The sequence below is a fragment of the Bombus fervidus genome, chromosome 10, assembly GCF_041682495.2.
Source record: "Bombus fervidus isolate BK054 chromosome 10, iyBomFerv1, whole genome shotgun sequence".
Taxonomy (NCBI): domain Eukaryota; kingdom Metazoa; phylum Arthropoda; class Insecta; order Hymenoptera; family Apidae; genus Bombus; species Bombus fervidus.
In genome coordinates, this window is record NC_091526.1 from 11,051,460 (window position 1) to 11,079,113 (window position 27,654).

The window sequence follows — 27,654 nt, forward strand, 5'->3', positions numbered from 1 at the left end:
AGAGACGAAAGATGTTCGACGACGAAATCGAAAAGCTGAGACACCGGGGACAAACTCGAGACGCGTACCTGATTGCTATCATCGTAGTTAGCCATCCGAACGCCATCCGCGACACGCTTTAGTCTCAGACTGAATTGGACTGATTTATCTTTTTTCTTTTTTCCTTTTTTCTTTTTTTTTTCTTTTTTTTCTTCTATTTTTTTTTTTTTTTTTTGTCGTTCTAATTAGTCGACTCTACATTGGACTGATCTTAAATGTTTCTTGACTGATGTTACCAAACAAATGTTAATTAAAAGTATCTAATTTCTAAGTTATAACACGGTTAGAGGGAAAGCATGAACGCGATCAGATTGGCAGGGCACCGCAGCAGTTCGAATCAACTGAGAAATGAATGAGTGAATGGGAAAAGCGGTACATATGTAACAGAATCGGCGCAACGCGTATTTCAATATTCATTCGTTGGCAGAACACACACAGTTCCATCTTTTTTTTTTTTTTTATTTTTATTATCGCTTCTGTATCTGACATATCCACGTTTCCTTCGTTCGCTTCTCGTTTTTTGTTCTTTTTTTTTTACACGTTAGACTTTTAGCGCACAGACACTACTACTGTTTAATTATGGTCATGGGTAAGAGGCACATTTATATACATAGTTACACACACGTCTAGGTTCTGTATCTTTTTTTTTTATTTCTTGTAATTATTATCCCGTAGACTTATGCAATAGCGACCGTAGGATCTTACAATGTTCTTTTTTTTTTTCTCTGAGTTTTTTTGTACTGTTTTTAACGCAAGCAGCTATTATACAATACAGACATGAGAGCAAGCAGCAGTTTCGTACAACAAGCTTTCTTAAATAATAACGTAAGCCGTAATTTCGTTCAATTACCCTACGATAGAGTTAAATTAGCGATCACCCACGGATACTGAGCAGACATATACCATCGACGATATCATTACCTGTGCGAGAACGATACACATCGCGATACCGTTGAATAGAATTATTTTGTAATTCCGAGTTATAGAGAGTATTCCGAGTATGAGAGGAAGAATGGGGAGAGGGAGAGAGAGAGAGAGAGAGAGATAGAGATAGAGAGATAGAGAGAGAGAGAGAGAGAGAACGAGGAATAGAGCGAAGAAAGAAGCAGCAAAGCACTGAGAAAAAACGAGCTTATTCGAAATTCGTCAGATATGTAAAATTGTATTGAGAAATAAAACACAACCGGTGCCATAGGCTCGAAACATCATGAAAAACATCCGGGGAACATGGAATAAAAAAAAAAAGGCTGAATTCTTTCCGGTAACGACTCCGTTTCGGGTACAAATCGTTTCTTCTTAAGCGAAATAATGTCGAGCGTTACCGTGCTTGCTTATTATTTGTTATCTGCCAAGGTGTTCTGGTTATAATATATATTTATTGATGACTATTATTAATATTATTATATTATTATAATTATAGTTATTATTATTATTTTTATTTTTAAGCAATGTCAAATGCATCTTAATATATTTTCACCACATTTTTTTTATATAATATGAAATGTACTATTTGGTTTAATAATTCGCTTGTATTCTCTTTTTTCTTTTTCTTCGTTTTTAGTCACCTATCACATCCTCGAAAAGTGACAAAACCGATAACAACGGTCTCATGCCTCAGGCAGGTACATTCACTCCTTTAACCCCGTTCGTGTTCCGTACCTGAACCTGTTAAACGATACGCATTGTGTCACGCCTCTTTCTTTCAGCTGGAAGGTAAGTTACGACATTTGAACGTTCGAGCCTGTATCAATGGGAAAAACGACACGAGCCGGAATTCTACCGATCGTTTGGCAACGATCGTTCGATAAATCGCAGATCCGATTCCGTTCACGCATTTTCGTCGATCCTCTTTCCACGTGGCACGTGAACGTAGGAACGTAATCGTACGTGAACGCCTGTCTCGCTTCGCAAATATCGCAGACGGCGTATGGTCGTGTGTGGAGATCGAAGTAAGAACGATTCTTCAGCAGCGGAAAGGGTCGAAAAGGGTTTCTCGAAGGAGGAAAACCACGCGTGCCTTTGTTCTCCTGCGAAACGTTGATTTCCTCGGAAGTCAGAATACAAAACTTTTCGCATTTTTCCATCGTGGTAAAAGAGAACACGACAGCACCAAAGTATAGATGTTGGAGCCAAAAGGCAATCTAAGAGGCGACGCGCATTCTCGATCCATTTGAACAAGATCGAGACCGTGAGAGAAACGAGGGCCATTCACAGTATGCAAAAAAATAAAAAAAAAAAAAAAAAAGAAAAAGGAAAGAGAACGATTAAGCCGCCACGCCGCTCGCCAGGCTCACGCATTTATTACGTTTACTTCGAATTGCATGCTTTAAGTGTCACCCAGAATGCTCAGTGTTTCCTTCTCGTCGTCTCCTATTATTTCTCTTCTCGTCTTTTTTTTTACATTTTTTTTAAATTTTATTTAATTCCTCACGTCCGTCAAGTTTCACGCAGAAGGCGTGACCCTTAACGAAGCATACGTTATACGTACGTACATATCTGTCTAGAATGATTGGAGAGTGTTTATATATATATATTCTTATATATACTTTAGATCAGACAAAAAGGACTGCCTACGCAACTTTTGTACAACCCGTTCTCTGTTTATCTACGTCACACACAACCTTCTCCCGTATTATTCCCTTCCCTTCTATCGCTCTGTACGAGCGTCTTTTGTGCGTATGCGTACGTGTGAATATGTGTGCACGATTGCGTGCGCGTGTACGTGTGTACGAATACGTTTCACGATCTCTCTTCCATCGAAATCCTCCGACCGACCTCATCAGTGAGGCTGTTCACAATTTCTTTTGCTTGAAGTTTAACGAGACGTAGCTCGAGAAATTGGATAAAAAGCTTTTTCCAGCCAAAGGCATTGAACGAAGGGGTTGGCCTCGCCTCCATTCGCGTTCGATGGCTAAAGGGCGAAGGAAGAAAAAAAAAGGCAGATACGGTATTTGTATTATATAGCCATACGCGCATAGGTTGCATCGCGCACAACGCTTCACCAGTGACTCCGTCTGACCGGATCTCTTTTAATTAACGAGCACGCGGCCATTACAAATGAACCGCGCGCCTTCTTATATTAACGCTTAATTCGTTTCCGTGTCTGTGCTTCGTTTCGTTCTTCAAACCGTATAGTATAGTATAGTACATTACAGTACAGTACAGTATATACATTTTCTTTCTCCGTCCCTATTTTTTTCTTTTTCTCTTTCTAAATCTACCCCTCACTGGTTCGCCCGCTTGCTCGTTCGTTCGTTCGTTCGTTCGTTCGTTCGTTCGTCCACCAATCCGTTCGTTCGTTGCATCTCTATCTTCTTATCTGAATTGCATACGCCGTAAATGCATAAAGTCGCAAAGGAGACGGCCGGAATGCCAACAGGGCTGAAGAGACACGGAGTCATTCTACTTGTTTCTCTGTGTGCGCGCGTACGTCTTAACCCTCGTTGAAGGCTTTAGTTTCGCGGTGGGTTCGTCAGCGGTTCGAAGAAAAAACTGCCATTGAAAGTTCTTACTTCGCTCCCCCGAAAGGCGACCAGCCATTTTGAAACGTTGTCGGAAGAGTTTCCATACCCCCAGAGCCTCCCCCCCTTTCTTTCGCAATATCGAATGTGCACTCCGGGTTCGTTTCACTTCGTTTTCCTTTTCGCCTTGTTTTTCCTTTTCGAATCTTGGTCCCGTTTAATCCCGCGACGTTTAAAATGAACGGCATCGCGCGCACGATAGGGTGGGTCGAGGCCGGCACTTCCATAGAATGCCAACGAGGGTCACGAGGTACGCGGAAATACGAAGGATCGTGAAGGTGATCGCATCGCAGAGACGTTGATGCGATTGTTGAAAAGTTGCGCGAATCATGTAAGAAGGCACGTTCTAAAAAGCCTAAAAGAAACGTTGAATTCTGACAGTTTTTACCGTACAATGAGACAGCTAGAACTGATCCGTGAATAATTTGTAAAAACGCGACAATAACGTGTAGAAAGAGAGAGAGAGTGAGAGAAAGAGAAAGAGAGAGAGAGAAAGGGCGAGCGAGCGAGCGAGAGAGAGAGAGAGAGAGAGAGAGAGAGATAGAGTGAGAGACGGGGCCGAGATTTGAAAAGACACCATCGAAGAAAGGACTTTTCCGAGATTTATCTTTCGGTATAACGATCGGATTCGTTTTTACATGTTTTTTACATTTTCCATCCTCGTGAAAGAAACGAGCCCACCTAATACGCGCGATATCCATTTCCATCTGACAGCGTTCCACGTTTTGCTTACCCGTTATTGAACTTACCGCGTCGTTTAGGAGAATACGAGCACGGGCGAACAGAGAACGAGCGAGGGAGAAATAGAGATTGAAAATAACAAGGGACGAATTTAAGAAAGAAAGAAAGAGGACAATGTTAGAGAGCAGGAAGAAAGAATGGGGAAAAAGAGGACGGTGATGAACAGAGAGAAAGAGTTTATCGCTTGCGTCATCCTTTGATATGAGATAGGGTTTAAGTGTGGGGGTTGCAGCTGCATGAGGTGCATTGTTGTGTTTCAGTGCTCACCTCTATGACGGGGCTGACCTTGAACTCTCTGAACACCCAGTCAGCGAAGAAGCTGTTCACCTGCCAGCTGTGCGGCAAGGTGCTATGCAGCAAAGCATCCCTGAAACGCCACGTTGCCGACAAGCACGCCGAGCGACAGGAGGAGTACAGATGCGTCATCTGCGAGCGGGTATACTGCTCGCGTAACTCCCTGATGACCCACATATATACCTATCATAAGAGCAGACCCGGCGACATTGACATTAAGTTCTTTTGAAGGTTTAGATAAGGTAGGGACACGTACCTCTCTCATACATCACATAGATCTCTCGCGGAAGTTTTCTCGCGTTTCTTACCAATCGATAACCTCTCCTATTTCTCCTATCTCTCTTATCACTTCCACAGAGTCTATCAATCAGCCTTTGGATTCGACGGCGGTACAACCTTACCACGTCGCCGTTGGAACGATCGCGCAGGTCACAATCGCGTAATCATCGGTTCGCTATACGACCTCGGCTCCGCGTACAACAGTTCCGTTCCTTCTTCATCTCGCAGAAAATGCATGCCAGAGAAACCGGTCTCAACTCCCACGTGGACCGACCCTTATTCTTCTTCTTCTTCTTCTTCTTCTTCATCTTCTTCTTCTGCTACTACTACTACTACTACTACTACTACTACTACTACTACTACTAATACTACTACTACTACCACCACCACCACTACTGCTAGTACTACTACTACTACTACTACTACTACTACTACTACTACTACTACTACTACTACTACAACTACTACTACTACTTCTCTACCTTCTCTTCTTGCATTTCGAAGCTTTCGTCCCAGCATCGTTCGTTCCCTCCGTCCTGTTTATCCTGCAGAACTGCTTTTCTTTCTTCTCCTCCCGTCGTCCTTCATTCTCTTCGGTACCGTACGGTCGCCGATCGAATTCTTCCGGTATTCGCAGCTCCGTTATACCCCCTGTGTCGGTGACTCGGGATCGATGCGTCGAGTACTCGTCCTTCATTCGTAACGACGCTGGAGACACAAGAACCATGCCGATCGTCGGATCGAACAGTCAGAGACGATCGCTGAATTGACCGATCGTACGTTTAATGGGGTTACACTTCAGTAGGTCGAGTTTTTTAGTCTCGCTGACCAAACAATCGATCAGCAGGATATAATTACGCTTCAGGTTATTCCCACTAACACCACCCACACCAGACTCCTCCCGTTTCACTTCTCTCTTTTTTTTTTTATATACGTTTTGTGGAAGTCAATTTGTTTATCTGTACGTGGTCGTTCCCGCTTGTTTTTACATCTATATTCTCCTTTTTTTGGGTTTAAAAAGTTTTTTTCTTTTTTTCATGTGCCCTATTTATTTTCGTCGTGGCTCCTCGATGTTTGATGTTGTATATGCATGCTAATTCGTACCGTCGTTTAATGCTCGTTTTGCAGCTTCGATGCCTAACACGGAATGCCAGCTTTCAGTGCGGTGGATCGATCGTCGATGAATCGTCGAAAATTGAACTTTTTTTTTCCTCGAGAAGTCAAACGTTTCGCGAAATCGTCCTTTCGTTCGTTTGCATCACTGCATGACGATAGCGCACACTCGCGTCATAGCTTCGTTAATCCCGACTAATCTCTTTTTCTCTTTTTTTTTTCTTTTTCTAACAAAATTAATTTCATTCGCCAGCCCGCGAGGAATTAGCGCGTATTGATTTTTTCATCATTAACCAACGGGCGTACGAGCATGACTGCGCAGCCCTTTGCACGCACAAACATTTTCATTAGAGAGGAAACGCGTGCGTTATCGCGGGAAGGTAATTCGTAGCTTGTTTCATGCAGTTTTATTGCACGACTACCAACACTTCTGAAGCGTCGGATTAATTATCGTCTTTTTATCTTTTATTTCTCTTGCGATCTAATTTCATTGGCGGGAAACTAACAGAAAATGGAATTGAAACTAACCTGAATGGTAGATTCCGTAAACACAACGCGTCTGGCATGGTGGTTTTGGTCCTCTTCGTCTCAAATTCACTCGACTAATTGCAACACGGTCAATTAACGATGGTTCCAATCGCATGGATCGCTTACAGTTCCATCCGATATACTCCGGTATACTCCGACATATCGATCGGCGAAGCACCAAATTGCCTCGAGAGGGAGAAAGAAAGAGTTAACCTGTGCTAATCCTTAATTGATCCCGAGACAGCTGCTAGGGTTGAATTAAAACCGAGCCGAGGTCGTCTCGAGAATGAAAGGAAACAACTTTAATTGAGAATTGCATCGAACGTTCGAGGTTCCAACTAATTACGAATACACCGTCGTAGACGGTCGTCCTAACGTCGAAATTCCTGGCTGATTTAACGTACGATCCTCTTCGATTCGCGAGAACCTTCTCTCCTCTTGATTTCCCTTGGACGTTCGACGAGGATTAAATCCTAAGTGACTGAGTTGTAATTCGTATCATCGTGAGAGAACAGTGTCGTGATTTTCGTATCCATAACTTTTTTTATTCGGACTTTGAAACATTAAAGTTATACCAATGATAAAACTGTTTTCGCACGATGATAAAGATTACGAATACATCGTTACAGACGGCAATTTTATCGTCGAAATCCCTGGCTAATTTAATCTACGATCTTCCTCGATTCGTGAGAACCTTCTCCTCTTGCTTTCCCTCGGACGTTCGAGGAAGATTAAATCCTAAGGGATCAACTTGTATTTTGCACCGTCGTACGAGAACAGCATCGCGATTCGAGTATGTTTAGAAACTCGAGAATTAAAGAGACCATTACAGTAAGAGGGCAGCTCCACTTTCCAGTAATTTAGAGAAACCAACGAGAATCAAGTGAAAATGAATAAAAATCTATCCACATTTTTGGAACATTTTCGAACTATAAATTTACAGTCAACTAATATTCGTAGTAAAATAAACTTTCGCACTTTCGAATGTTAATTAATTTATTAATCTGGCTGGTGATAAATCCTCTGGGTACAATACGAACAAGGTTAGAATCGCGTGCTATAAATTCATAGTCAATTAATATTCGTAGCAATAAACTTTTGCTCTTTTCAATATAAAGCTTTCGAACACTCATTTTATTTATTAATCTAACGGCAGAAAAATCCTTTGGGTACCGTACGAACAAGATTAAAAGCACAATTTTCCGAAACATTGAATATTTTTCCTCCCCGGTATATAATTGTACTACGCTTATTTTCAAATAATATTGGAGCTGTCTCTTCGCTGTTTCGCAATCTTTCCACAACTGCGATAATTTAGATTTTCAAAGCCATCTACGTTGGTTTGATTCCATTCTCGCACGATGGTGAAGAACGACCAGATCAAATAAAAACATTTCTGACGAGCGATGGACGATTTTCAGGTACGGGCAACGGGATGCATCCAGCACCGTCGACGCCTCCCTCTGCCATGTACCGGATGCCACCGCCAACGGCGGGTGGCATAAACGAACCTCAGGAATGCCCGTACTGCCGTCGCAACTTCTCATGCTACTACTCCCTGAAGCGTCATTTCCAGGATAAGCACGAGCAATCGGACACCCTCTACGTTTGCGAGTTCTGCAACCGTAGGTATCGCACGAAGAACTCACTCACGACGCACAAGAGCCTGCAGCATCGTGGTTCCAGCGGTATGCTCAAGAGGCTGCTCAAGACCACGGCGATTAAGAACGTTCTAGGCAGCATGCAACAGGCTCAGATGCAGCAGCAGCCGCAATGAAAATGTCGGAACCGTCTTACAGTCTCCCCGTCCCGGACTCTCTGCATCGTCATACTCATCATTATCGTCAAGGTTCTCGTCTTCATGCGATTTTTCGTCGCTCATCGTCACCCATGCGCGATCGGTCACCGATCTTCGCGGACCAAGACACGCTGCGACGCATCTGGATGCATCAGGGAGCAACGAAACGCGCGTTTCCTGCTTACCGAGCTGGTACACGTTCGAAAACAGAGATCGAATAAGTCGAAGAACGAGTTCGAAGGTACGAAGCGCGTGGATCGTGGACGAAAGAAAAGGCTCACCTCGAATACCACTAATTGGACGATCGTCGAAAGGATCGGCTTCTCTTTGCCGGTTTCCCCCCATGCTCTTCCATCGGGGAGTTGCGCGATCGGCGCCCTCCTCCACGTTCCGTATTTCGTCGTTTTGTAGTTCTCCTCGAGTCAAGACTGCGATTAATCCAAAGAAGAAAGAAGAGAATCGACTGAGACGTAGTTTTGAGAAAATTTTCGGCTGGTTGAAGGTTGTCGTTGCGCGCGAGCTGAGAATACATTCCATTGCGTCGGATTCTAGCCACGCCGAGGCTTGGACCGATTTTAACGAGATCTCGAATGCGACTAACGCTTTGAAACGTTCTATCAAGGGACTGGTCGTCAAGGGTCATGACACCGGACAACGTTCCCACAGGCAAATATCAATTCTGGGAAAAAAAAAAAAAAAAAAAAAAAACGAGAACGTAGAAGTCGATCGAGCAACGAGCTAGTAGAACAAACCGGAATAGTCAGACGTAGAGTGGTATGGTAGACGTCTGTTTTTGAAGCGCGGTATTGCCTGTTCGGTGCGTTTGTTTGGTCGAGTCCCTAACAGTCCCACGAATCATGTCAATTTTCAAATATCAGCTTGTCAGCGGTTACCGTGCTAGACAAGATCTGTTCGGTCGTTTTGAAGGTGGGAGGGTTTCGAAACGGCGATCTCGAATCGCACGGCAGGGAAGCGCGGAGAATGCAAGAGCAGCGAAGAACGGAGATGGTGATTGAGCGAAGAATATGGTGAAGAAATGCGTGAATAGAGAGTGCGTGGATTATGCTTGTACATCTCTGTCGCTAATTTAGGCGCGCGTATATAAACGAGCAAGAGGTTTCGTTGTTGGTGTGAAGGTTTACGAGTGTTTGGGAATCGTAGATCGAGGATCTTAGGCCTAAGTGAAAATCAATTAAAAAATCTACAAATATGTGCTCAAATTTCGGAAATCGGGAAAGAGAAGTAAACGCGGCGAATTGAAAGAAAAGCGACAAGAAACGGTCAGTTTGTGGTCGTGGGTGGGGATGGAAAGAGTTTGGGGTTGCCAGGAAAGGGGCGAAAGGAGTATAGCGAATTAAGGAAGTAAGCCGAGCGGAGCAGGATAAAAAGGAATGGATAAAAAGAGGAAAGTTTCGCGTGCAGACGAAGGAATAGATGACGGCGAGAGGGAGGGAGGGAGGGTGGAACGAAGGGAGGGATGGAGGAGAGTCGTTAGAAAAGTGCAAGTAGAAGTTAGATATGGGCTCTTAAACGTGTACAGGTCCGTCGTGCGCGCAAATTACAGACTATATTTTTAACTCTTTAAAAGTAATATTTTGAACTGTACATATATTATATTCGTACGATATTGATAACGATGATATTCTCTTGTTCAGGTTTTATAAGAATGGGGAACGAATGGGAAGAAATGAAAAACGGAGTTAGTTCGACGTAGATAGAACCACACGGCGGGCAGGGCAGTGCAGGCTCTCGCGTCTTCTCCAATTTCGTTTCGTTCGCGTTTCACGCGTTCTAATTAGCGAATGTGCAATATTACGAGTAAGGGGGTAAATTTTATGGGATACGGTTCTGGCTCGTCTTGGAAAACGACGCAACGTGCACTCCGGCGCTCTCCATTCAAGGCGACCAACTTCTTTCCGTCTCGATCTTTTTCGTTTTTTCTCTTCGTTTGGTCGTGCCGTTCGAACGAGAAAGGAATCTAGAAAAAGACAGAGGGGATCTAATTAGGCCAAAGAAAAGATACACGGGGTGGGGTGGGGATGGAAACGATGAAAAGCAGTGTGGCGTACGAGAAACGATTTGTGCGAGATTGTCGAACACTGCCCTGTTCTTTTAAATCTTCGACACGCATCCATGCTATGTTAAAAAATAAAATAACAAACGAACGTACAAGCAAAAAAAAGGAAACCCTAAAAAGAGTTGTTCGTGCAACGTATTCAGGTTTTAGAACTCAGTGTAAAAAGAAGAAAGAAAAAAAAAAAAGGAGAAAACATGACGTTTTATCATGTAAGATGGTTACAAAGGGAGAGAAAAAAAAAAACAAACAAAAGAAATGCCATTATAACTAACGAGCAAGTACAAATTATCGAAGGAAAATGATAAAACAAATTACGTCTACGTCTAATTCTTAGGTTCCGTAGTAATGGGGGAATAATGAAAAGAGGGAAATATTTAGCGAGACGCGAGGAATAGAGTAAATTGCACGCGTCTTTTCGGGTTTTAGTGACGGTAGCGCGCAAGGAAAAAAGAAGAAGCAAAAAAGAAACGAACGAATAGAAAAGAGAAAGGTGGAAATTAAAGGACGAGAGAACAAGTTTTCCAAACATATCTTCGAAACGAGAAGTATACCGTGAATGAGAAATACGATTTTAGATTTAGGTGTCTTCCGAAGGTGGAAGTTTTTAAAATAATTACGTATACATTTGTAGAGTTTAAAAAGGGGAGAGGTTTTTCGGCGGCCGGTTAAAGCATAATGTGGAGAGAGAGAGAGAGTGAGAGAGAGAAAGAGAGAGAGAGAGAGAGAGAGAGAGAGTGAAAGAAAAATAAAAGAAGAAGATGAAACGTTCCTTTCGCGCAAAAGGAGGCGGGATTTACAATGGACGTCTTTGCTTTCCTAAAATTTCGTTTCGACTCGGGAAAAGCTTAAAGATAATTCGTTAGTGAAAATTATCCTAGTCATTTTGGAAACTTTTTATAATTCTGTGATATATCGAACGCGAAGTATCAAGATGTATTTGGCGCTACAAAATAAAAAGGGGAACAAAGAATTGGGAGGGTTAAAAAAAAAAAAAGAGAAAAAAATCACGGGTAGGGAGGAAAAAACTATTACGTTCCACATTATGATTGCCGGCGTGTGTGCAAATTGCATATGTACTACATAATTGGTTAATTGATATCGGGAAATTCTGTGATGTCCTTCAGTTGGGTATACTAGATCGAGAAATATTAGAGATATATGAAGAAAACAAAAAGTATACGGAATTAGGTCGATGTTCGGTGTTGTGTAAGTTAATATTTGTAAAGGAAAGAAGGAGAAAAGCCGAGACTTTTAATGCCGAGAAGATTAAAATCAGATGCTGCCGGGACTCTCGCGATTGTCCAAACGACCGCTGATCCGCTTGGAAAAAAAGAGAATTCGTCTGAAGGAAACGGGGGAAGAACTGATAGCGCATCGTTGGAAAATTTGCTGGGAAAACCCGTCTGTAGAAAAAAGTGTCGAGCTTATTGGCTCGGGAATTAAGAATCGGTACGATACCAAAGTGGATTTGACTGTTAGTGCGATTATTTTACTTGTTTCTTTTTGTTTTCTGTTTTTAAGCGAGACCAAAGGCTTTTAATCGGGTTTCCCGACGATGCCGCGCGAAATATACCGCGTTTCCTGTGATCAGCTGTCGTCGAGAAATCGAGGGAAACGCAGTGTCTGGGTATTTAACATATCTCTTCAGGGTACTCGACCCACTGTACGCTGACACGGTGTTGAATCGAAAATCTTAAAAAATAGAAAAAAAAAATTACAAAAAAAAAAAAAAGAAGAAGAAGAAGTAATAAGTATATCATACACACACACAAAATCTATTCCAATGTGCCAACGTCTTCGAACTAAAGAAAAAAAGAAAAAAAAAAAAAAAAATACAAGGAACATTAGGTCTTCTACTATTTACACGAGAATCGAGAAAAGGATAGTAGTTAGCCGCGCGTCGCATCTTCTTATCGAGAAACGAATATTACCAACATTATTACTACCACTAATCGTTTTTAGGATTTAAAGCGAATATTATACAAGATACTATCGAAGAACTTTTTCGAACTTTAATGCATGGATTTTCGTCTCGTATGCTATTTAAGGGAAGAAACGTAAGGAGTTCTAAATGGAGAAAAAGAAAAGAGCGGAAGAGTGGGAGAAGAAGACGGTGAAACAGAAAACGAGAGAATGGGTGTGAAAGAAGGAACGAAAGGGTGGGAGAGAAAGAGCGGGTGTGAGAGGTAAGAAAGAAAATATTTTAAACTATCTATTTTTATTTGCATTCTAATATCTCGTGCGTGTAAATATTATATATCGATAAGCAACGTGTACCTCTGACGTGAATTGCAGAGGAAAAGGATATTGTAAATGGTACCGGCATAGGCATTATATCATATTGGCAATGGACTGCGATCGTATGAACTGAACGTTGGAAAGGCTTTGCGTCCCTGCGCGGACGATATGTGGTTATTGTTGTCTCAAGAGAAAAAACGCTGTTTGTATCATGCACTTCCTTTTTTTCTTGTCGACCGTGAATCGCAATCGACGAAACAAACACAACCGACTTGTCTTCTGCAGAATTTTTATACTGTGTGAACCCTGACTACCGAATAACCGGATTTATTGTAAAGGAAAACTCGTGGAACTTGCACGTGGCGGGTACAAGTCATTGTAGTTACGAATCGTTTTACGATTCGTGGCCACGCCAAGTTCGACGAATTTTTCTCAACAACCATACGTAGATTCTAGCTTCCGTTTGAACCGTTAGATCCGTTGAACTTCATACGCAAACGTTAGTAGAGGTTTTTTATGTTAGTTGTCACTCTTTTTCTTTTTCGTTTAATCAACGAGTTGTATCGCATCTGAGCCAGCAGCTCAAGTGCTCAAGTTAATTTCCTGGCGCTGTGACGAAATACTTTGATACGAGAATTTACTTTCGAGAAGGCTGATTTTTATAATTTTTAAACGCGGACGTTTTAAATTAAGGAGTGAAATTTATTTTTACTAATTTCCAGACTTTTTTTTGTAATCCCTACCGTTTAGGGAGAAATCGACTGATTAGGCTGTTTTTTTTTTTTTTTTCGATTGGTTTAAACTTTTTCTTGATCATGTGATATTGTCTTACCAAAGAGCATCGGGAAATTGTGAAAACTTCTCGGACTTTCGATCGATACCCACCTCGAGAATGTTCAATCCGAAGATACGATGAAACTTTATCGATTTCCGATCGATGCTTTCCCTGTCTTTTCGGACAGTCGCAAGATCGTTCTATAAAGTATTTATACATTAGCGAGCTTGCGAAATTCGCCTCTTAAAAAAGGTAAACGATAGTTTCGAGGGTGTGAGATATCGCGTAAGTTCGAGAAAGCGTCGCGACTTATTATTATTCTTGGTACGAAAATTCTTCGGTTTCGGTTGAAAAAGAAACGAAATTTTTGTATGATTTTCAAAAGGGGGATCAAAAACAAAAAGGTGGAACTACGAAGGGAAAAGAAACGAAAAGTATAAAGAAACGCATCTTCGAATCGAAAATTTAAACAAATTGCTTAGGGATGTATGATTATGATGAATTGATAGAAAAAAAAAAGAAAAAAAAAAGAAGAAACGAGCGAAAAAAATAACGTCGAGCATAGGAGAAAGACTACTTAGATTTATTTTTATTATGTCTTCAAAAAGACTTTAAATATAATATTTATATTGTGCCATAATTAATATTAACAAAACCTTAAGTATAAATTAATTGTTACGAAAGTTTTTAAATTTATCGGAAGGGGAAAATTGCAAAAACATAAAAAAATGAATAAGATGATGAAAAGATATCTCTACTGTCTATCGATAATTAACTGTACGATAGTTATTAAGAAAAGAAGTTACGTCATTTTTAAGTGAATACTGCATTTACAAGAGAAGCTAGGATTAAAGATAACAACGGTTGATCACCTCCGCTCATCATGTAACACTAATACGATTCGTGTAGCGTGCGCCCTTTTTGTCATTCCTATCACGAGAAACACACCGAAACATACACACAAAAGAAAAAAAAAAAGAAAAAAAATGCGACAAAGAGAAAAGAAACAGAAAACTAGCGTAAAGAAAAAACTGAATGACTCCCGCCGTTTTTCAGCGTAAGAAATAACGCATCAGTTTGTTCTTGCCAAATTTGCGAAACGCCCCACTCCTTTCGATGCGTGCGACAGAAGCAACCGAGGATCATCGACTGGTTTCTTGGCGATATTTTTCTGGGTCTTATTTATTCATAAGTTTCTTCATCAACCGTCCCGGATGTAAAAGCACGACGAAAGAAACGGGTCGATGATATCATTAGGGCCGACGTCGAGCGAAAAGGGCAATGCGTATGCGAAAGAAATCGCGATGGAAGAAAGACGTGCCGTGTAACGCGATTCGTATCGAAGGAACGAACAGAAATTGTCAACGGTGACGAAGGCGTCGCCTTTGTGGATATCAGAAATGCAAAACGATATGCAGCGAGACATAGAATTTTTTTGAAAGAAAATACCATCTGCGTTGGTAACTGGGAAAGTCGAGGGAGATGAGCATTTTCTTCATCGTTGACAACTCTCCTTCTGTTCGTTCCTTCAATGGCGCATACTTCTGCAACTCGGTCTGCACCACGCAACACGGAAACGGCATCGAATATCATCGATTCATTTGATTCTACATATCGTCTCTGTGAGTGTATTCTCATATAGATGCAGATCCTCGTGTCATTTCGATATCATCGGAACCCATATTTTACGTTCTGTTCCGTGTATTATCACAGAAATTCTGTCTATCGTGTCTTTTTGCCTGTTCAACGTTATCAGTGATGTTTATTATCGGTATGACTACTACGAACATTAAAAAATCAATCGATTACCAGGGATAGTTCAATCATTAGTTAGCTCGCGAAGAGAAGAAGAAGAAGAAAAAAAAAAAAAACGTAAGAACGATGTACGATATATTTGACGAGGAGTCGATGGCACGTTATGTTAACTTTTTATGTACATAAATATATATATGCAGATATGTACGTATACATACATAACACGCATAAAATATTATATAGGCCTATTTTGTAAGGTTTCTCCTTGGTTTTATTTTTATGTTAATCTTTTTTCCGATTTGTTACAGCGATTTTTTTTTCGAGAGTGATTGTTTCAACGCGTTAAGGAGAACTTACTGGATACTTATTATTATTATTATTATTATTATTATTATTATTATTATTATTATTATTATTATTATTAATTATTATCATTATCACAATTATTGCTATTATTATTATATTACTCATTGATTATTGCTATTATTATTATTATTACTCTTGCAATTATTGTAATAATAATTCTTAGCACTAGACTTATTATTTTTATTATTGATTCTGTCGCGGTTACGATCGTTCAGATTTTGTTTCTTTCCTTTTTTTTTTCTTTTTTTTAAATATCGATCGATCGCGATGTGTGCGCGCACCGTGTTGCGTAAGAAACACGGGCCAAGCTCTGCGTCGCGTTAAACTTTCAGACCTGTTGCGAATCGCCCACACATCGTGAACACACGTTATCGTTTTCACGCGCTTTTTCAGTTTCTTTATTGTTTTCATTAGCACTTTTTTTTTTTTTTTTTACTTCTTCCTTGTCACGAATCACGAAGCGTCGATGGTTTCCATCCGTTTATAAGGTTAATTTTAGTCCCGTAATTTACAAATACGAAGCATAAATTATTAAGAGATAGACCGGGTCGTCGAGCGCAAAAGGATCCACGTGTTGCGAGCATCTATATAGAGAAAGTGATACTTTATACTATTTTCCTCGGTTCGAATCTTCTTTTCGTTTTCCGGAACGAATCACGTGGTCGGCACACCGTGTGTCGTCAAAAGCGAATTTTCGACTCACCGTTCACGATTGGTCATAGTTATTGTGCACTCTCATCGAGATGTATGCCATATTATTCGTCTTATGCTCGATTTTTAATCTGTCATTTCAACTTCCGTCGTCTTTCACTCGGAGCATGACCTAGAGAAAAAGAAAAACGAACAAAAAACGAAAAAAAAGAAAAAATAGGAGAGAGAAAAACAGTAACGCAGAAAGAAATCTTTATGGAAGGCAAAGTAAAATGAAAGAAAGAAAAAAAAAAAATGATTCGCGACGTTGTGGAATCTTTCGTGGACAATCACGGCCCGACTATAATTGTAATTGTAAACAAAGTGCAACACGCTGCCTTGCTGAACAGTACAAGTACAAAACGAATACAAATACATAAAACATGTCTTCGATTTAATGGATGGAAATGATTCCGGTAGTTAAGATATCAAAAGTACGAGAAAGAAAAAAAAGAGAAAAAAAAATGATTTAAAAAAAAAAGATGAAGAGGAAGAACAAAGCGTTTTAATCGTAGGGAATGGAAGAGAAAACGAGCCTCCGTTGTAAGCAACGCCGCTGTTCGTCGAGCGTGTAGGAAGAGAGAAATGCGACACGGCGTGCGTTCGTTCAGAAATACCTCAGTTGCCGTGGCCTCAGACATACAAACGCGCATACGCTCGTTTTAACACGCGTCTTACCTTATTATCCGTCGTTATATCAGTCGCTGAGAGGCTTTCTTGTACATTTTTTACTATTTCCAACATGAACGACACAATCGAAAGCACAAAGCAGCAGCCCTACAGAAAATTCACTGTAACCCAGCCGAGTGTGTCTTTCCTTTCGTTTCTCGTTTCGTTTCCGACGAGGAAGATGAATGAAAATCAAAGTAGAAAGGAAAGACATCGTTCGTAAAGACACTCGATCGGGCGTCGAACTGTGAGACGCGTAAAAATCGCTAATGGTACGTTAGTTCAAAGCAAGACACGTCACTGCCAAACAAAAAAAAAGAAAAAAAAAAAAGAAAGAAAGAAAGAGTTTACGGGAGGAGAGCCTCCGTTGAATAGTCGAGACACAAGAGTCACGGAAATGGAAACGTTCCGAGTCTGAGGCCCGGCAATAACAGATTCTCATCTAAGCTACAATAGTTGTTGTACTTACTTGTCTTCTATTTTGTCACTACATTGTCTGGGTATTAATGCGAGCAGGGTGACGCGCGTCGTTCCTCGTTCGATCAGGTCGCTGGTCGATTCACAGATAGAACACGAAATGAACAAGAAATGAAAACTGTCAACGTAACCGTGAAAGAACAACGCGAATATTCACGATCGAGAATCGCGGGAAATTCATCGAGAAACAATGAAGAAAAGTCGTAGGTGTATGGGAACGTCGCGCGTATACCGCGAGCGCGCAACAGTCGCCGTATTATTATATTTTACAGAATGCAAAGTATAGATATATAAATAAATGAATGAATAAATGAAATATATATATTGTTCCGTTATCGCCGTTATACCATCCGTGTAACATAACATTGCGAATAAATTTGCAGTTTATTAATCGACGAAAAAAAAAAAAAAATAATAAAAAATAATACAATTCTTCAGTGTGCTCCGTAAACGATTAACGAGCTTCTTTTTCTGCATATTAATGATATTATAATATATCGCGTAATGCATAAATCTATATATATATATAAATGAATAGATATATTATATATATATATATAAACGTATTCGATTGAATTCTCCGCCCGGTTGTTTCGCCGTCTGTGGATGCAAACCCCGGGAAACCTTCGTTTCCTGATTATCATTATAACAAATGTACCTCTTGTCTTTCTTGCGTAGAAAAAGAAAAAAAGATAATGACGAAGGAAGAGAAGGAAGAACGCGACGGGAACGGAAAGGGAAGATGGGGAAAAAATAGGGAAGAAAATGAAGAAGAGCGAAGACGATGAAGAAACCGATCGATCGATGATCAATGTGTATTTATCGTACGTAGTATAGTATATATGAAATTTCGGCGGAGGGAGGCTTCGCTCGTAAACTGCGCTCCTGTGAATTTTTTCGCTGTAAAACGGGATTATTAACTAGGGGATATTATTTCGAACGCGAGACCGGTTCAACGAACTTGCCGCAATCGAGCATTCCACGTGTGTTGACGACGGACGAGAAACGGAGGATAAACTGAGGCGTTCTAGCTAAAAAACAAAAGAGAAAAAAAATAAAGAAGAAGAATGAATGCAATTATCGATCGGGGGACTAGGCGAAGCCGCGTCTGATCGATCGTGACTCAAATCGAAAAGAAGCGGTGAACGGAGAACAGAGAAAAAGAAATGATATATATAGTTCAATATATACATATATATACAAGAAATTATATATATATATATATGGCGGATAATGTCGAAATATTTTCTAATGCGCGTCGCGTCTTTAGGCTATTATTACATTAATTGTAAGACATTGCAATTAATTAATATATGTATGTAAGCGTTCATTCGTATTTTTCGATGCAGTAAACAAAAAAATGGAATTATTATTGTCTTTATTATCATTGATTGATTAATTGATTATTGATTATTATTGATTATTATTATTATCTATTAATTATTATTATTATTATTATTATTATTAATTATTATTATTATATAAAAATTCAATAATAGTTGTTGGTGTAATATTATGAAATAAATCTTTAACGATAGCAAAAGAGAACCTTAATCACGCTCTAATCTAATTTTTCAGCCACTTCACTCTCCTCACCTTCGTTCTACCTGTTACCGCCTGCGAGTTTCGCAAATACGAAAGTTTGCATTTTCCTGTCTACATAATTTCTTTATCAACGACTTCCGTGAAATATGGGACTCGTGAGAGAAAGAATAACATTTCTAGATAGATGATGTTACATTGCCGGTTCTCGATCGGAGCGTAGAAATAGAAAAGCCCACCTCGATAAATCACCGATCAATAAAATTGCACACGATGAACCGCGCAACCAGTGACGCACACGAGGGGTGCAGCGCGCGGCAGATGCAATTTATCTCCGAGTCCCATAGTGAAATACGTAAAGAACAACGCGCGCTTGGCAATTCTGAAATAGCATTACGTTACGTATCCCGCTCGCGAAAGAACGGAACGGTGATCGAATATAGTAGGAAAGGTAATTAAATATTGTCGAAAAGGGATTAATCTACGAAACAGTGGAAACAATGGAGACCGAATAGCGAAATTTAATAGGAAAAATCGATTTCTCTCGATGGCGCATTCCGTACGTGGCGATAAAATATGGAGAAAGAAAAGGACACCGTTGTGCGTGGGAGGAGCGGGATAGAGGAAAATGAATATTTCATATACACAGGCAGGCAACTGCATCATTGGTTTTCTCTACCTTGAGGGTAGCTTCATAATTTTCACCATACGTCATGTCATGAATACTAATATGCACTGGTGACTGATTAGGTGCAGCTTGTTAATTAAGGGGTACAACGCGATCCCCAGCGGCTCATTTATGGGTTACGCACACGTGATTTTCCTCCTTTACACGCTGACTTTTGTTAATTAAGAAAAGAATTACACATTATATTGCCCAGTTAACGTTCTTATTATCTTGAAAGATAAAGAGGCTTTGAATTTAGAAAGAAAGAAGAACGAAGAATACGACGACGTAGTGACACAAAACTGTTATTTTCCTATGCGAAAGGATAGTTTCGATGATCTGTAGTATTAGGAAATACCTCAATATATCATTATATTAAGGTATTACATAAGAGCGTATATATTCTTATATTGGAAATTAAAAAATTATTCGATTGATATATAAAGGAACGTGTAATTAAATTCAAGGAAGATGATCGTAAATCTTTTTAAACATGCTCACTGTTTTATAAATCGTTCGTTCTGAATTATTCGACATCTTATTACATTTCTAAAGGATTAATAATAAAAATGAAGAATTCGACAACAGTAAAATAAATGACTGCCAAATACATAAACCGAATACAATCGTAAATAACGATAGACATCATAGTAGAGACGAACTACGTAATAGAAACTTCGGTTAAATCAAAACAAAGGACAAAAACAACAGGAACTTTCCAATCAATATAATAGAAGGCTCAGTTGCTCGTCGATCGTCGAACGTATAACAACGTACGATCGTAAACAAGAAACGAATTCCTCGCAAGTCGAAACGGGAATCTAATACGAATAAATCCAAATTGTGCCGTATTCTTTCGTATTCCATTGTGTATCGCGATCGTTCTGTTTCCGAATACTTGCACGATTATTTCCGCAAGCTGTTCGTTATCTCTCAAATATAAATACATATAAAAGAGAAGGAACAAAGGAAATCGAAGGACTGGCCGTTTAAAGCAGTGTCGATAAAGCTTGGTCGTAAAGTTAGCAAGACGGTAAAAATGCTTGATAAATATTTAAAGAAGCGGTTGAGTATTAGCCGACCATGGACTCATCCTCTTAACCGTTTGCGCGCAATTGAAGCGAAAGAATAATTCCAAGGCTGCTCTTAAAACATCGAACACGGACTTTCCCAAGGAAATATGGCTTGTATCCTTCAAGAAATACCTCGCACCATTAAGAAGCGAGCAAAGGGCAAGATATGAACTGTACGAACAGTTACGACACTCTTAGTAACGAGTATCCACGTTAGAGAATATAAAACGGAGCACACGCGAGAAACCATGGAAAATCCTTGACAAGTCGGGAAAACAATCGAGGTAACAGGAAGGCGTAGTACATGGTCGGTCGTGGCGGCCTTGGAAATGCGACCTTGGCACTTCTCTGGTCTAGGCGTTCGTAAAGTAGGCGCGGCCCTGGGGTTCGCCGCTATGGCGTCGCGGCGAGCGTGCGCGAGAAAGCGTCGAGGTGGTTTCCTCGCTCCACCACAGCTGCTCGGAGACCAGCTAGACGGGACAGCCGGTCAGACGCTACTCAGGCCAGAGCCGCGTCAACGTCCTTCCGTGTACATCCTTCGACGTTCATCCGACGTTCTCTTGTCATCGCGTTTCTTCTCTGTACTACACGTTTCTCTTTTACTCGAATCTTCTTCGCCGTACGCATCGAAGAATCTCTGGAACGTTCCTCGACCAGAATAGATCTCCGTCAGAGTATCCCGCGGGCTGTACACGTAACTTTACCTAGACTAGCCAGGAAAGATCAAGACCATCGGTTCGCGGAGAAGAATCGTTCCAGCTGTTCTCAGCTTTTCTGCGTCTCTCGAGGCCGGTCAGGTAGTTTCGTGCGCCCGCGCCTCCTCACTTATGCACGAGCGTGCGTAACGGTATACCGAGTAACGAAACATCGGCGGGAAGGTCCAGCAACAACGCGCGACCACCTGTAGTTGTGGCCTCGAGCCACCCCTGACGGCTCTTCGGACGAGCCTCCTCCGTGTCTCCCCCACTCTACAACGGAACTCGGTCTGCGTCCTTGGTGCCCTGCGTAACTCGGAGGCAGGACTCATACCTGGATCTCACGTCGCCGAGGAAACCGACGACGAGCATCGCCATAGCTAACGCCAGCGTTCACACGTATCCCGCACACGCCTGCCAGGATTACCACCAAGATGAAGACGTCATCGTTCTCTCTGCGTGTCATGCGACGGGTAAGTGAATGTTACGCTTTCATTCATCCTTTCCGTGTTTATCGTTCGAGACGGAAACGATCGTGACCGCGAATTCACAGTTGATCCTGTCAGTTATTCCAAGGCGTTCTCGAAGGTTCGAATGTTTCATCACTTTGTCTAGGATTTGGCTAAATCTTCTTTCCGAGTTCGATACGTAAAGGGTAAATAAATAAGGCTAAATAACGTTTCTCTGACGTGATACACAACGGGGTTGGAATATAAGGGCGGAGTGCATAGAATACAAAGCGGAAGTTTTGGTTGCCGGTTCTCGAGAGATTCCCATTTTTCGTATCTCTCAACGCGTACAACGTAGTATTGTGAGAAATAAAACGTTCACTTTCGCTGAACCTGGTTTCAATCGCGAAATGGTTCGCTGAATCTTCCTGAAGTTTCGTTCGACTGGGAGTATGGCAGAATAGGTTTTATTCCGTTGGTTTTATTTTCGAAAATACGAAGAGTGTCGCGTTGATGAAATAGAGTTGCAGATACCCGCGTGGATATCCTACCACGATATCGTAAATAATGTATTTGGCAAAAATTCGTGCCAGCGTTGCACGCGTGAATTCGGTCGCGCGCAAATCCATCCGAGCTAACTGATTTATACGCTCGTAGCGACGTTCCCGTTGCATATTCCATCCGAATGCATATTCAACCGTGATTCGTATTACCGATGCATCGTATAGTTCGACACGAAACTCGCGACAAGAGAATCCCGAAGAATCATCCTTCGAGTTTGCCCTGCAAGCGGATACGAATTGAACGCGACACGAACGGAATTCCAAGATAGGAAATTACTTGTAGCATCTACGCTGTGGCTTACGTAATGTTACTTGGCAATCAATTATCCTTGAAACGTCTGATATTACGAGGAATATTATTTCGAAATAGAAACGCGCAGCATCGATACTGTGCGTGTTAATTGATGCAGCGAACGCCGCGAAATTGAATTGGTTTTACGTGAAACGCATAGTATAGACTGTATAGAGTGACAGAGTATTATAGAGAAAGGAGAGATGGTTACAGTGATCCACGAAAGTATTTGAATATTCACGATAGAAAACTTTTATGTATATGCTGTACGGTTTTTGCATAATACATTTTGAAATTTCATTAGCAGTATAACGAAACACGATGTTGTGATTATGTCGGTTCTAAAATGTATAGAAGCTGGAAAATGTATAGCAGCTACATCGTCAGCTAAGCTAACCTAAGCTCTTGTAACCTGTACATACGTCTTTAGATTGATTTCAAACTTTATAATAGAATCGCGATAGTCGACTCTATTATAGTTGCAGCGTTGATGAAATTTCAAAATGTTTTACACGACACATATAATATGTTCACAAAAGGTTTTTGCAAGCGCTGGAATACTTTCGTTTGTCGTACGTTTTATTGTCGTAAATCGTGAATTCAACATGTAGAATCCTGCTTTGTTTCGATGTTGAAAGGAAATCTCATCGACATATGGTAGAACTTCATTTATCTGAACAAAATTTTAGTCAATATCCGATTAACTTTTGCTCGTTCAATTCATTTATCCGAGCCTGGTTAATAAAACATAGCAGGTAGTTGGAATAATTACCGAGCTTCAATTATACAAATTGTTTGTCCCCTAACAAGTTTAGATAAATGGAGCTCTCTTGTATCGTGTATCATCAGATGTAGCAGTCATTCGGTACGGTCTGTATCACTGTTGTTACAAACGGCGAATATTTTATTTTATAGGAAGTAATCCATTATGGTTCAATGTTGCATTAACGCAATGTTCCATTTGTAGTTTTATTCAACCCATTGCAATTAATTTAATCCCGTTTTTTTAACACTGTGACTGTGAAAGATGTTCGAAGGATTCGCTTAATATTTTTTTTCTTCGCTGTTTCGTGACGCAGATTTCATAATCTTTTAACCAAAAGAATTTAAAGAAATTCAAATATTTATAACATTATGACGAACCATTTGTTTAGTTCTTAATGGATTAACAAAGAACCGACTGAGAAGCTATCTATGCGATAATTAAATTAACACTAAAAGTACTAAATCCTTTTTGAAAGAATTACTCGCAACGTATAAATATTATTGGTACTATTAATGTTTAATGATTACATAAAAATAAGTCATTTATCCTTTTATCGTATCGATTCAATTTTAATTAACTATGTAGGATATATTTAGGTATAAGCTGAAGGTAAATAATCGTAATGTGAAAAAATAAAATCACCCATATAGCCGAACAAAATGATTATACGTAAATGTGACCTAGAAAATAATACAGATAAAATATCTGCATAATTAACTCAGCCGAAAGTTAATTCGCGATTCAATTATTTTCCGAGAAATACGTGAAATAAAATAGAACATCTTGGTGAGATTCCTCGGCGGAATTGCACTTGGTAATCCTGTCCCTAAAAGGAAGCATCGCCTCATTGGATTTAGATCTTTTTCTGAGAAATTCTGTCTCCACGATAGACAATTAAATTGGAAAACGCAGTGACGTAATACGACGGGAGTAAATTCGACGTGACGGCTGGAAATTCGACTTGTAATAACTTTCTACTGTTGTAATCTTGCTCCCTTTAATAACCACGATCTCGCATCTAGATTCTCAAATCGAGATTGAGATTAAAACGTGATCTGCGTTCAAATGGAAGGTAGTTCGTTGCAACGTCTCTTAATTAATAATTTTTCTTCTACAGCGTGATAAACTGGAATACTTTTGGCAAATTAGCATTCTTTTGGGTCAAGTCAAAAAGAAAAAAAAAAAAAATAAATAAAAGAGGGAAACTCGTTTAGCCGATCCCTTTGTCCGCAAGAACGAACGATCGATAACAGAAAGAGGAAGGACGTGTTAAACATTTCTTTCGTCTTCGATTTCACGAGATGCGTTTCGTTTACTTTCCAAAAACCGAATCCTCGAGCGCCAGTGTTATCCAGATATTTTCTACAGAGGACCGTTTTTCCCACCTGACGCATGTAAAATACAAAGAGAGTTCACGAACATCCGTAAAACTTCGTTTCATTTTATCCCGGCCCCTTTGAGTCGTGGCAGAATACAAAGAGGTATTTTCCAGGCATAGTACAAACAATCCAAAATTCGGACGAACTTCTTCCCCACGAGCCTTTTTCCGCTTGGCTTTTTATAAAAATGCTTAGGAGGCCATATAGCTCGCCGAGCAGTTTCAGTCCATTTGGAAAAATGTCGTCTACGTGAATCGAATCTCAGGGACAATCAAGAAATTACTGGCAAAAGTAGATACATTAACGGTCGAAAGTATGTCACGAGTAAATTGCGGATTCATTTGCATATATTAGAAGAAGGTGCAGAAATGCATAGAAAGCGTATATAGTATGCAAAAATATGGGGAATATTCATTGTTTGGTATAAAAATATTTGACTAAGTCACTGTATATCTGCTGATTTCGTAAGAGGATAATAAATTATGCGTTCGATTCACTGGTGTGCTAATTGGATTATGATGCGATTTAATTACGTAATCTACTTACATTGTACTTCAATTATATAGTAAATCGATTACGTTGTAATTGATGTAGGGTAAACGTAAGTTTCATTGCAATTACGAGTTTTCTTGCAATTTAATTGAATGGTGAAGCTGAATTACGAATTACAATGTAATTGAATACGATGTAACTGAATTACTTTGTAATTATAATTCATCGAATAGCCCAATTATAATTCTGTGCGAGTTTGCTTCGATCATTAGCTTCTCAGAAATTCATATATCTTAGCGATGTTCGCGTATTGTTGATAAATCAAGCAAAGTATTCGTGTAATTATGAACAGTAGTATACGCGATTCCATTCCGATATTTTTATTTTTCCATTCCACTTATAACTTGTTCCACGGATGCACGTTTACGTTTCCTATGGAAATCGTAGAAAACTGGCATCTCCGAGGAAACGACTATCGCGAAGATTCGATAAAATTCGTGGTCTTCCGTCTCTAGCGATACGACAACAAAGAACTTGTCTTAGAAGTTTTCTCATCTCCTCGTGAAAACAGTATACTCGTCCTTGGTGAGATCTAGCGTTTCTCGTGATCCTTGCTTGTCTCGGTTATGGAAATTCTTCTGCATGCAATTGCCCTGGTACGACTTTCCAATCGTCGATTCACTGCGCTACGAAATCTGCTTTTCGTTAGTCCGACCAGAACAGGCTAATTCCACTGTTCGTCGTACGCTTTGGTAAACGTGTGCGCGCAAGTGCACCGTGTACACGGTTAAATTAGTTTCAAGAGCGCGGAGTTGAACATCGATGGTCACGAGTATCGGGTTCTCTGAATATATTGCGACTTTATTCCGCAAAAGGCCAGACACCTTGAAAACGCTCGTTTAATCGCGCGTAGAGTGGAAAATTGAGACTAATTTTCAACGTCGCCAGCAACGGGCAGTTTTTAAACGGCTACGAGTAATTTCATTTCCTCTTTGGCGACGTGGCTACGACAAGGTTGACACAGCCGTGTTTGTTTCTCCTGTCAACCGCTTCGCCACTGTTCACGGATAATGTTATATTGACTTTCTATAGCCGTGCAACATCATGCAATTAAAGAGGAAATTAATTGACCTCGGTATGCATCTGTGGAAAGTGCTTATTGCAGAAATAATATGAAAATGTATCGTCAATTAGTTTCCCATTGATTAATCGCGAAGGAACTTATATACACAGCCGTTAATTGGTATTAAAACACTTTAATCGATTTATAGTAATTGTATTTGAATTTCACCGAAGTGTACTAATTAACGATGAATTCATAATTCACTGAATCAACAGGCTATACATTCGCATTACCTATTTAACGCTAGAACCGTTCAAAGTAGATGAAACGACCAGTTTCTAATCTTCCATAGAACTTTTACAAATTTACAATAGCTCAGTTTCAGACACTCGAATGATTTTTTGTAAACGTTCTATCACGCATAATCGTCGTTTTCCTTAATACACGTCTAATTACAAGGCAATCTGTATAATTGATAGTACCTTTATTATTGTACTTTCAAACAAGATGCCCTTAAAAATTGTAATAATTAAGAAACAACTTGAAACAACTTTGCCCCTTCTCGAATTAAAAGCGAAAAAGATTCAAGAGTGAAACCTGACCATCGTACGGATGTCATACTCGCGCTTGAACTCGCGCAGAACGTTAACACGCGTATATCAAACTGCGATAGTCAAACCGTGAATCCGCGTTCTGTCACGCAGCTGCGTAATCGGATTGTCCAGGCTGTCGATCTTCGTTCCGGATTACTCTGTGCGATCGCCTGAATATAACCATTTACTAGCTATGGAAATGGGAACGTGACAGTACGAAAAGCCGGCACACTGGAAAAATTTCCCAAAGCTTTCCCCGACCTCCATTCCTTCTGTTTAACCGCTATTCACACGACGCAGTGTTCGTGACTTGAATAACCACGACGAAACCGCTGAATTCAGCCTAGCTTGGTTTTCAGCGAAAACATCGGCCATTTCTAAACGCACGCGGTAAAATTGGAAAGGCGGATGGCGAATAAATACGAAGGGACTGAAGAGCCAGTAAATCTAGACTCGAAATCACCTTCTTTATTCCAGCGTGTTCGTATCGTCGGAATATTTTCTTCGTTTTTGGGAAAAAGTCCCCCTATAGCTCTCTGAGAATTCCCAGGAGCTTAAAGCGCCTTTCAAAGTCGTCCTTGCGATCAGTTTCCGCTCCAATCACGTTGCACACGTATCGAAAAAGAGGTATTACTACGATCTATTTGACCAAACGATTTCGCGATACTAACCGCATGCGTATCAGCCAAGGGTATAGCGAAAGACTACCGTAAGCTTCTT

General features: G+C 40.3%; 3 protein-coding genes across 7 annotated transcripts in view; 2 read left to right on the top strand and 1 right to left on the bottom strand.

Annotated features, from left to right (window-relative positions):
• The window catches only part of Br (broad-complex core protein), a 58,468-nt gene extending 41,242 nt beyond the window's left edge, over positions 1 to 17,226 (top strand). For 2 of the 4 annotated variants that reach the window (XM_072011914.1, XM_072011913.1), the window contains exons 6-7: positions 4,562 to 4,837; positions 7,937 to 8,076. In XM_072011914.1, coding sequence (XP_071868015.1) covers positions 4,562 to 4,824 — 263 coding nt within the window. In that variant the 3' untranslated portion in view covers positions 4,825 to 4,837; positions 7,937 to 8,076. Of the gene's footprint in view, positions 1 to 4,561; positions 4,838 to 7,936 lie in introns of all 4 variants that reach the window. The other 2 variants (XM_072011911.1, XM_072011909.1) reach the window with 1 other exon arrangement.
• The window catches only part of LOC139991550 (uncharacterized), a 289,560-nt gene that overhangs the window by 133,443 nt on the left and 128,463 nt on the right, over positions 1 to 27,654 (bottom strand). The gene's annotated exons all lie outside the window — the stretch shown is intronic.
• Positions 21,131 to 27,654, top strand: part of LOC139991599 (neo-calmodulin) — an 84,995-nt gene continuing 78,471 nt past the window's right edge. The window contains exon 1 of one of the 2 annotated variants that reach the window (XM_072011831.1): positions 21,131 to 21,810. In XM_072011831.1, the coding sequence (XP_071867932.1) occupies positions 21,772 to 21,810 (39 nt within the window). In that variant the 5' untranslated portion in view covers positions 21,131 to 21,771. The remainder of the gene's footprint in view (positions 21,811 to 27,654) is intronic. The other variant, XM_072011832.1, reaches the window with a different exon arrangement.